Here is an 11,816-nt window from a genome sequence, read left to right on the forward strand (position 1 = left end):
ATTGTTTATCCAAATTACTTCCTCGGACTGATTATCTATTAATTGTCTCATATTATTTTTTTACGATGGAATTTTATATTCCACTAACTTATTTACTTACAAATTTTCAAACTAGTTGTTAAAATAAAAAACTTGAGTTTTGCAGTAAATTTCCCATTAATTCACTTTATATCCCAACTCGGGGAAATATACCGTAGAGGTCTAGAGGATAAGTTACACTCAATTTATTAGACCAACTATTAATGTGACACTTTTAGGACCTCTTGGTATAATAGAATGAAATGAGGACGGAATAGAATGAAGGTTGGAATGGAATGAAATGAAGATAGAAATGAAATATCAATTTCTTTGGATTTCCTTTGCATTTTCATCTATTTTCTCATTCATTCCGTCACTGATATCTGCTGTGACAGTGTTAAGTGTTGCAATAGGTGTTTATTATTGTGACGTAATATATTTGCTAATGAGCATTAACTACAAATGTAATGCTGGTTAGGGTAAAATCCAGTGACACTCACTAGCTCAAACAATAGACCAGATCCTAAATCATGATGAATACCCCATTTTTTATGAAGGTTAGGTGGTATCATCCCACTTTACGCATTCATATTTAAATGTAAATTCACATTTGACAACTTTCAATTTGACACATCTAGTGATGTTACACTAAATTATTAAGATAGGAAGTAGTTTTTTTTTTTTTTTTTAAATTTCATTCTGTACTTCTATAAAATTTTCATTTCATTAGGTCTTTATTTGTTTCATTAAGTTGTTTTCATAGGATGCATTTTGATTTCAACTAATTTCATAACAATTTCATAAAAATGTGAGTATAATAAGTTGGTGCAAAGTGAAGGCTATTTACCATTTATGGTAAAAGAAAAATAGGATTCTTATTCTGAAGAAAAGATAAAATATGAATTTTTTATGGGATGAAAGGAGTAATTTTTTACAACATCTTATCTCATGTAATGCTATGCGATGTAATAAAAGGACAGTGCCCAGTTTACTGTATATCTTATTTTATAACAAAACTAGAAAAGGACCACTAGTGCCATTGATAATAATTTCTGTATATCATAACTACCATGTGAAATATTTACAATATTCGATGCCAGTTGTTAAAATGCATATTAATTAAAGACTATTAAAGTCTTGGGGTAGGCCGTTGGTAATAACAGCATCTCTGATTAATTACATATAAATATTGTTCCATGTAGAATATAATTTTCAGTTGTAGTTATTTTATTTCGAGCATGTGAAATATTCCCAATATCGATGCATCGTGCATATCATATTGCATTAAAATGCGGATATTCTACTATCAAGATATTTTTCAGACTGATAAAAAATAAAATGTGTATATTTGTACATATGTAGAACTCCACAGCTTAATAAATGACTGTTCATATTACATGGTTGCGTGATACAACTGTAAACTTTATACTAAGGACAATTGATAAGATAGTAATACGGATATAGAGAATTGTATATGCATATTTTTTATTATTTTATTTCATATTTAAGTTTAACTCAAAGCTTGGAGTATAAAATAAAGGTTAGCCCCAATCTTGCCAAAATTATAATTTTAACCAAGTTATGTAACCCGCCAATTTATCAAGTTAAGTCACTGTTATTTAAATTATACGAAGTACAAATTTAGATAATTTATTTTCTAACAAACAACAATGAAAAAAAAATTACCTCTGCAGGGGAGTGTTATATTGCTAACTCAACACTTAATTTTTAACTACAACTAAATAATAGCCATTAGATATTCAAATTAAGGGCGTAGATTATCAACCCCAAAATGTTAATACAATCAACAAAAATGTCAATAAGACCATATTATTAATTCCAAAAAATATCAATGGGGGTATTAATGTCAATTAACTACAACATTAGTTATAACTAACTTTTAAAAGAAATCTCAAAACTTTAAATTCATATAACATATATCAAATTAAAGATAATTTTATAAGGATTCCAACGATATCCTACATGCATATGTTCCGACGTCAAAATTTGAAAAAAAATCAAAATTTTTTAATATTTTCGTATAGCAGAAAATGTCAACATACTATATAAAATATGTCAATATAATACATCTAGAATGTCAATATAAGCCATGAGTAAACATTCTTAAAGCATTGTGTTGACATTCTCAAAACATTATGTTGATATTTTCGAAACACTATATTGATATTTTCATCCAAAACCCTAATTTGAAGTTTTTTTTATATTTTTCGATTTAATTCATAAAAACGAAAATTACACGTGACAAATTGTAGACTACACGTTTTCAAAATCCTATGGCCTTAAATTAGTTGTAATTAACAATTAAATGATGAGTTAGCAATTGATCACTCCCCATTTCTGCATATCTTAACATGAAGTCCGTATATCTTATCTTGTTTTACATATCTTCTCATATCCCACGTTTCATATCAAACGGGTCCTAGGTAGTAATATCTACCGAATATATTGGTTGTTCACATGTCACATTCACTGCATCATCATGTTGACTTATCGCATGTTACTATATTTTATGTACCGAATATATTGGTTGTTCACATGTATCAATTTTCACTACATCATGTTGACTTTTTACATGCATTTTATGGTAATTAACTAATGACATAAACGGGCTAAAAAGTAAAAATATATGGTGTGTCATCTATTATGACAATTTTACATGTAGTAAGAGGTGTTGTGTAATATATATTGCGTCAGTTTAAAAGTGTATATGTCCTTAAAGAAGTACTTACTATTTATATGGGATGTATGTACATCAGCCAAGGTAAAATCCAGTGACAGTGAACTTGTGAAAGCTATATTACAATCCATAAAATTTCTGTCTTCCAAATTGTTGATATCATATAATCTTGGAAATTGTTTCAGTCTTCTCATCAAACATTCCATATTTTTCTTCCAAATTGTTTCAATTCTTGCTTACCTACTCATCAAAAATTGAAATTGTTTCTGTAAGAGATGGCTTATGCTGTTCTCCGTTCACTAGATGAAACATTACATCGGATCCTACGTTATTATGGTATAAAAGGCTCCCTCTCTGTTAATGGAATCCAACAGATTTGCAAGCTCAAAGAAAGAGTACTTTCCTTGCGTGAATTTGTTGAAAAGTTTAAGGAGGAAGGCAGCAGGTTGGAATCAAGAATCAGAGATGCAGCTAATGAAGCAGAGGATGTCATCGAGCATTGGATGCACGAGCATATCCGATCACCTCCTGCTATGGATATTAAGTATGATCTTGGCGAGCTGAATATGGCGATGGAGGAAATGAACTCCATTGCTGAAGAGGTGAAGGAGCTGCAGTCATCTCCAACGCCCGCACCAGCTGTCGATAGGAATAAGATGCTTCTCGAGTCATCTCCAACACCCACGACAGCTGCTGTTGGTCTGGAGGAGCAGGTGGACAAATTAATAGTTTTGCTCTTCGAATGCCTACACTGTAATTGCATCATCTCAATCACGGGGATGGGTGGTATTGGAAAGACAACTCTCGCCAAAGCTGTTTTTGAAGATGACCAAGTTGGCAACCACTTTCCTGTTCGTGCCTGGATCACCGTGTCCCAGAATTATCAAATCGAAAATGTCTATGAAGAGCTCTTACTCTCCTTGGAGAATCAAGTCGAAAAGGGACTTGTGGATGATTGTGACACAAAGGAACACAAGTTACGCCAAATCTTCACTTCGAAGAAGTACCTGATTGTGGTGGATGATCTATGGAGTCTTAAAGCTTGGGAAGACATAAGCAAGGTATTTTCCTACAATGAAAAGTATGACGGGAGTTGGATTATGATAACCTCAAGGGATGACAATGTGATCCATTATTCCGGCTTTTTCACTGAAAAGCACAAGATGGATCTCATGGATGAGCATTTAAGTTGGTGTATGCTGAAGCAAAGGTTATTTCCCAGCAAAAAATGTCCATCTGAGTTGGAGAAGATCGGAAAGGATATTGCAAAAGCTTGTAAGGGGCTTCCCCTTGCAATTGTGGTAGCTGCTCGTATATTGTCCGAAATCCCCGAGACTCTATCCTCGTGGGAGGAAGTTGCACAAAACATACGGTCACGTATAGTGGAAGATGTGCAGTTTCAAAATTTAATGTCTTTGAGTTATGCCGAACTGTCTCATTCTTTGAGGTACTGTTTCTTATACATGTGTGGCTTCCATGATGATTATGAAATTCGAGTCTCCATGCTTGTCGAGTTATGGATGGTGGAAGGATTTGTTAATTGGCAACATCAGGCTGAAAAATATGTGGGTGAGATCGTGAGCAAAAATCTGGCTCATAGCACAGCCATCAAGTCCAATGGTGAAATCAAAAGTTGCATTGTCCATGATTTGGTACGTGACTTGTACAAAATAAAGGCGATAGATGAGAATTACGAGCGACGTCTCAGTATTTCTCATCTTGATCTAAGGGAGGTTGCAAGAGGGTATGCCTCAACGCTTCGTACCATTATAAGCTTCCAACGTAATGAAAGCTCATTACGCGGTCTGCGCAAGTTCAAATTGCTGAGGGTGTTGGACGTGGTGGATACAGACGCCTACTCGCTCCCTGCTTCAGTGTTCGACCTCTTTAACTTGAGGTACCTTGCTTTTGGATGTCCAATGGAGGTTCCATCAGCCATATCCAGACTTGAGAATCTTCGCTCTTTGGTCATCCGTCCCAGCAAAAGATCAAGGAAATACATATACAACTCAATGGATGAGGCATATCTTCCGTTAGAGATCTGGATGATGCCACTCTTGACACATCTTGTCTCTTTCTTTGATCTCTTGCCACATCCAGAAGAAACAACGTCTTCTGCTCTGGAGAAGCTGCTCACACTGTCTGTGGTGAAGAAGTTGATATGCACTGAAGAGATGATGAAAATGATTTGCAATGTGGAAAAGCTAGCAATCACTTATTTTGGAGACAGATATCAACAAGACTATCAGCTCCACAATCTTGTTCTTCTGTCTCGACTTGAGAAGCTGACACTAGTTGTGACAAATGGATCTCTTCTTCAGGTAAAAGCTAAGCCTGTTTTCCCAAAGACACTGGAAAATTTAACCTTGAGTGGTTGGCGATTTCCTTGGGAAGATATGAAAGCTATTGCAGCTCTGCCCCGTCTTAAAGTGCTCAAATTGAGAGATCATGCCTTTCAAGGACATACATGGGACACTAATGAAGAGTGTGGTTCCGATGATGAAGTACAGGTGTTTAATAATCTGCGTTATTTGCTAATTGAGGAATCTGATTTAGAGAATTGGGTTGTAAAAGAACGCCACTTCTCATCCCTAAATCACCTAGTGCTTAAAGGTTGTTGTAAGCTGAATGATATTCCAAATGCCATTGGCACATTTTATCTTAAGCTAATTGAGGTTGATCGTGCAAACGAATCTCTTCTCAAGTGTGCCCAACGGATCACGAAGAAACGTGGCATTGGCCTTAAAGTTCAAGAATGATAAGGTTAGCCAAGTTCATTTAGTTCGACTTTCATTAGGCAACTCATATTTATAATTACTGGATTATTGTCTTTTTTAATTTGTTCCATCTTTAAATTTGATGTTTTTCCAGATTGTAAATCAAGGGTTTTAACAAGACAAGGCTGCAATGGTATTGGAACGGAGAAGCATCATCCTTTGAATTCCTATTTATAATTCAGTAGTATTTTCCTTCATATTTGTAAAATACTCACTACTTGATTTGTTAGTGTAATTAAATTAGAATTTTAAGTATAATGAAACTTCACTTAATAATTACAGGTTAGCCAAGTTCATTTAGTTCGCCTTTCATTAGGCAACTCATATTTATAATTACAGGATTATTGTCTTTTTTAATTTGTTCCATCTTTAAATTTGATGTTTTTCCAGATTTTAAATCAAGGGTTTCAACAAGACAAGGCTGCAATGGTATTGGAACGGAGAAGCATCATCCTTTGAATTCCTATTTATAATACTCACTACTCCGTATGTATTTCTTCAGTGTTGGGCTGATTTTAAGATTAAAAATGATGCGTATGGGTTCAAGTATGTAATCAAGTGCAGTAATTGTGGGAGTTTAATAGATTAATTCACCTTATAATTAAATCTTCAAATTTAATTAAATAATTTATTCCTTGATTAATTATTTACAAGTATGATTTTAGATTTCCGGATTTAATGAAAAAATTAGTCCTCTTATTAAATACTACCTCCGTCCCAGAAAGATGGCCCCATTTCCTTTTTCACACTTGTTTCGCAAAAATAATAATAAATAGTTAAAGTAGAAAGAAAGTAAAGTAAAAGAGAGAATAATGTAGAGAATAGTCTTACCTACATTATTCTTTCTTTTATTTTACTCTCTTTCAATTTTACCTATTTATTATTATTTTTGCAAAACGAGTGCAGAAAATGAACTGAGACAATCTTTCTGGGACGGAGGGAGTACTCCATTTGAAAATGATTTGTAACGTGCAAAAGCTGTCAATCACATATTTTGGAGACAGATATCAATGGATTTGGATCGCCTGCTGTAGTTGATAGCACCCAGGGGTTGCCATTACTCCCATTATATTATTTTATTGTTAAATAATAATGTTAAAATATTCATATCTTTTATTATAAATAATAAATCTGATTTAGAGAATTAGGACATACATGCCTTTCAAGTTCATTTAGATCAACTTTTATTAGGCAATCTCATACTCCATTATTGATAATTTCAGGGTGATTCTCTTTTTAATGAATAACTAATGTAATCGAGTACTACTCCATAATTCTAATGCATTATTAAAGAAATCAAAGCACACCCCCTATATATATTTATGCAAAAACGTTCCATCTACTGCATAAAAATCCTGTATACTAGAAATCTAATGCATACTTAAATATCAATTTCTCGCAATAAAAAGTAACATAAAAAAGCTAGTTTTTTGGAAAAACCACATGAAAAAGAAAATAAAAAGAAGAAGAATGAAGATTACCGATGATTACTAATCACGAAGAAAAACAATTCTTGTGATCCTCTTCCTGAATTCGGATCGCTCAAGAAACTATGATTTTTTTTTTTTTTGTTTTAGAATTAGGGTATCAGTTTATATAAGAATTTGCAGTAATTTTTAAAGGAAATGCTTAATTATTTCGGATGGAAAGTTTTTTTTTTTTTTACCAATTTAAAGGTAATCTTTTCTAATTAAAAAAAAAAAACACGTAGTACACATAATTGTTGTGGAGTAATTCGAAAATATGCTTTCCTAATATAAATAAGATTCTGCATAGTATTTTTTGAAGGAAATTCTTAATTTCAAATGGAAAGTTTGTTTTTATCCCAATTTAAAAGTAATTATCCTTTTCTAATTTTTGTAAAAAACTCGTAGCCCACGTAATAAGCTCCGTTAGGTAATTTGGTCAATTTATGTATTTTGTGAAAAAAAATTTAAAAAAGGAGAAGTACACAATAACTGTCTAAAATAAAAAATCACGTGTTACGATTTCATATTCTCAAAACTATCCAATTTAATCCAAAAAAAACTAAAAGATAGTACTATTTCAATTGAATTAATATCATATTCTCAAATCTCTCCTCCTAAATAAGAGATCCACTTCGCCACACTGTTATCTTTCATATTTTGATATATCTCATCCTAAAATGAGAGATCCACTTACAATGTACTATCTCAATTACCAAAAACATAGAGGAATTTTGTATCTCAATTATCTACTCCTACATCGTTACAAATAAGATCTCGCCTTGTGAAAGATCTTTCAATAGTTTTTGGCGATATAAGTGTGATAAACCGATATTTCGGTATATTTTCTCATCTCTAATCGTACTTTATTCTGCCAAGACGGATTCCGACATTATCACTGTGGAAAAATCAAGGATGTTGACATAAAACTTTGTCAAAATTCTGAAGGTTTGAAGACTTGAGCAATAGATTGATGCATTAGAAGCTTGATATGAGTATTATGTGCAGAAAAGAAAGGATAAGAAGAAAGAAAAAAAAATCTCCATATCTTTATTAGTGTTATTCACATGGATTGTTAGATTTCATATATCACTACAAAAGAAACTATGTTTTACCTAGCAAAAAATTCCGAGCACCAATTTATGAGCCTAGTGGTCGGAAATTTAATTTAAACAATATATATCTAAATAAATAAATAGTTTTCATTAACGTTTCCTAACACAATAAAAGTGCTCGAAAATGTCCTAGCACAATAAATGTGCTCGTAAATATTTCCTAGCACAATAAAAGTGCTCGGAATAAATTCCGAGGAAGCATATGCCTAGCACCATTTGTGCTCGGAAAAGTGCTCGGAAAATGCTATATTTTCTAGCCCTCCAGGCTCATTCCTAGCACTTTCGGTGCTTGGTAAACATAGTTTTTTTTGTAGTGTTGTATCCCGGGATTAAATATGTAGTGTGTTTGGTTCATGAGATTCTATCTCACAATTCAATCCTAGATGAATAATCATGGGATAATAGTCATAGCTAAACCCCTATGACTAAAATAATTTCACAACTCAATCCTAGATTACATCTTAGTGGAGTATTATTTTATCTTGGAAACCGAATACCACCTATGAGTACTCGACACAACACAGTCACCATTGCGTACTCGGGCTAGTCCTCGAGGTCGCCGAATAGGAGCTTGTCCTCTTCTCCTACATGCACGGATTTTAAGAAATGTAATAAAAAGTGAGTTGAAAAAGTTAATGTGATATGAGTCCTACTTTTATATACTCCATTAGTTTTATAATAAAATGTGAGTAGGAATAAGTTAGTGGAATATGAGGTCCACTACCAAAAATGGTAAAAAGTGAAATGGGACAAACTTTGTGGGACAGACCGAAATGGAAAAATGAGACAATCTTTGTGGGATGAGGGAGCATTAGTTTTATAATAAAATGTTAGTAGAAATGAATTAGTAGAACATGAGGTCCACTATAAAAAATGATAAAATTAAAATGAGACAAATTTTGGTCGATGGGTGGAAATAGAAAAGCGGGACAAATTTTGGTGGACGGAAATAGTATGATATTAGAAGAACACATTTAAGTTCTTTTACTGGCCTAAATGGAAGACAGGCTTAAAGCAAAGCCCGTGTTTCCAAATGGGCCTAATTCTAGTTGGACCTGCATGATAAAGAAAATAAAACGAAGAGGCCCACTTAAACCCCAACATTGGAAATAATACAATCCATTCCATTTTTCTCTACATTCTATGTGACGCGAATGCAGAGAAATCTCAAATAGCCGAACAATCCCCCTTTCATAATTAATGGCTATTTTTTGTTGTCTAACTAAGCTCGAATAGTGCCAATTTATATGTTTGAACATGATTTGAGTTAGCAATTGAAATGGGATCGAACCCAATTTTAAAACACGGGGTAAAAGTTCGTGATATTATTTGCCAATTTTAAAGTTCGTGAGAAAAACCCAACTTTTTGAAAGTTTCGTCATATTAGATGCCAATATCCCTTTAAACTATTAATTCTAATTTAAACTATAATCGTATACTACATCATAGTAATTGTGGATGTGGTATAAATTTTCTAATCTTATAGTAAAAATCCTATGGTGGCGATATAGCCAGAACTTTCTCTTAGAAGATAAGTTATTAATCCAGTTGGTCTAGCATTTCACATCCCACATTCAATTTTATTTAGTTCTTGTTCCATTTTAATTTCTTAAAAGTTCGGTTTAATTTAAGGGTGTGTTTGGTTTTAATCCTTCTAAATAGAAAGATGATGCAGTAAAAACATGTCCAAGGAAGGTATAATTCTCATTTTAACTTCTCATGAAGGTAATTGTATGAACTTCAGGAAAATAAAATAAATTTAAAAAAGCAAATTATATAATTAACTATTTACTTTTTGTATGAAGAAGAGGTAAAAAATAATATAATACCTTATCAAATATCATTTCTATTAGAGAATGAATTTTATGAAAAATAATAAATATGTAGTTACTTTTATTTACTTCTTTCATTTGCACCTTCCCTTAAATTTATTACTAGTGAGAATACAAATTTTATACTACTCCGTATCTTGTTTGTTTTGCATAATAGTATCAGAGATGGGCCTTAGAACCACATGAGAATGGGCCTGACTAACTTTTTAAAATGTGTGTAGCAGTCTAAAAATGTACTATAGTGATATGGATCAAAGTAATTTAAGATCAATTTCTCAAGAAAATATGCTTTGATGATGTTTGATCTATCAATATTTTTGTGAGATGGTTTTCAATTTCCAAAGTAATCAAAGATTAAATATTGATCCAATAATAATCAATGAATCTAAGCTAAAAGAAGGAAGATGAGTTGTTATTGATGGAATAAGCTAAAATACTTACACCATACTAAAAAGCATCCATGGCTAAGCCTTCAAGGAAAATCACAATCCTCAAAATATACCTCTACTTGATCCATGTTTCACTAAGAATTGATGAATTCAAACAACCTAGTTACATACTAACAAGCATCCATGGCTAAGCCTTCAAGGAAAATCACAATCCTCAAAATATACCTCTACTTGATCCATGTTTCACTAAGAATTGATGAATTCAAACAACCTATAACTAGGAATTGGATAGGAATCCTCTTCAAGAGGAACAAGTCTCTGGAGCATATATTTTCAATCAACAAATAAGGAATAAAATGATAAAAGAAGCTTTTTATAGTAAGGTCCAAAATTCAAGGAAGAGGACCACAAAATCTAGTGTTGCGTCACTCTACCCGGCCGGGTGGACTTTGGGATGCTAAGCCACCCGGTCGGTCGGGTACTTCTCCCTGACTCCTGGCTTCCTTCGACGTTTCACCCGACCGGGTGATCTGATTGACCAAAGGCCACCCAGATGGGTGGACTTGCCTGACTCCCACATGCTTCTAAACAGGCCACCCGGGTGGTTGTTTTGGTACCCGGCCGGGTGGAGCAGCATTGCTTTGGCGCTTCCAGCGAATGGTACCCGGCCGGGTGTTGTAGAGCGTCAGAATCCACCCGGTCGAGTGGATACTCCCAGCCTTCGTCTTTCAGCACGTTCCTCATCTCGTGCTCCTCGGTCTTCATAAACTCCTCCCACTTGGCCTTTTGAATGAAAGTAGAGAGTCCCTCATGTAGCAGCCTCGCCATGGATCTCGTCATGGGTCCTCCACGTGGGGTCGTATCAATAAGAGAGAGTAAAGTAAGTGGAAAAAATATGTTGACTTTTATTAAAAGGGGAAATGACTCCACTAATATGGAACGTACCAAAACGAAAAAATGACTATACTATTATGGAACAGAGGGAGTGTTACATAGACCTTGAAGTTCTAGAATTATAAGGTTAGCCAGTTAAGCTCATTTAAATCGACTTTTGTTAGGCTTTTTATATACTACTTCAGTATTTATAATTTTTCACTAACGTTTTTTTAATATATTGTTATTTTACATAATAAGCTCATTATGACTTTAACTGTGGAAGGACTAGTGGCTGGTGCTCCCCTTTGGTGGTGAGTAGTATAACAATTATATCTTCAGATGGGCCTTGGGACGATTTTGGGATGGGCCTGGAATAATAATATTTGAAGTAGAATGAAAAGAAAAATGCACTTTGTTAGGCTAATGATGTAAACTGTTACCAATAATTTATATAATGGTCAAAATTATCAAATTAAATGTTATTTTTCCTTATCATCCCTTTTATAAAAAGGTATACCGTTTCTTATTCGCTTAATTAAATCCTTATGGAATCACTATTGATTTAGTACTTGTGGCAAAGTGTGAACAGAGCAATATGTAAACAAATCCTATTTGCTTTTAAAGAAATCGGTGTGATCCTAAAAT

General features: G+C 33.5%; 1 protein-coding gene across 1 annotated transcript; it reads left to right on the forward strand.

The window, feature by feature from the left end:
• The first annotated feature begins 2,822 nt into the window (after positions 1–2,822).
• Positions 2,823–6,042, forward strand: LOC125193282 (putative late blight resistance protein homolog R1B-14). Its single transcript, XM_048091053.1, has 2 exons — positions 2,823–5,479; positions 5,588–6,042. The coding sequence occupies exon 1, from the start codon at positions 2,992–2,994 to the stop codon at positions 5,473–5,475; it is 2,484 nt and encodes an 827-aa protein (XP_047947010.1). The 5' UTR covers positions 2,823–2,991; the 3' UTR covers positions 5,476–5,479; positions 5,588–6,042.
• Positions 6,043–11,816: the final 5,774 nt, after the last annotated feature.

The sequence above is a fragment of the Salvia hispanica genome, chromosome 3, assembly GCF_029641045.1.
Source record: "Salvia hispanica isolate PSC_SH4W2 chromosome 3, Shi_PSC_v1, whole genome shotgun sequence".
Lineage (NCBI taxonomy): Eukaryota > Viridiplantae > Streptophyta > Magnoliopsida > Lamiales > Lamiaceae > Salvia > Salvia hispanica.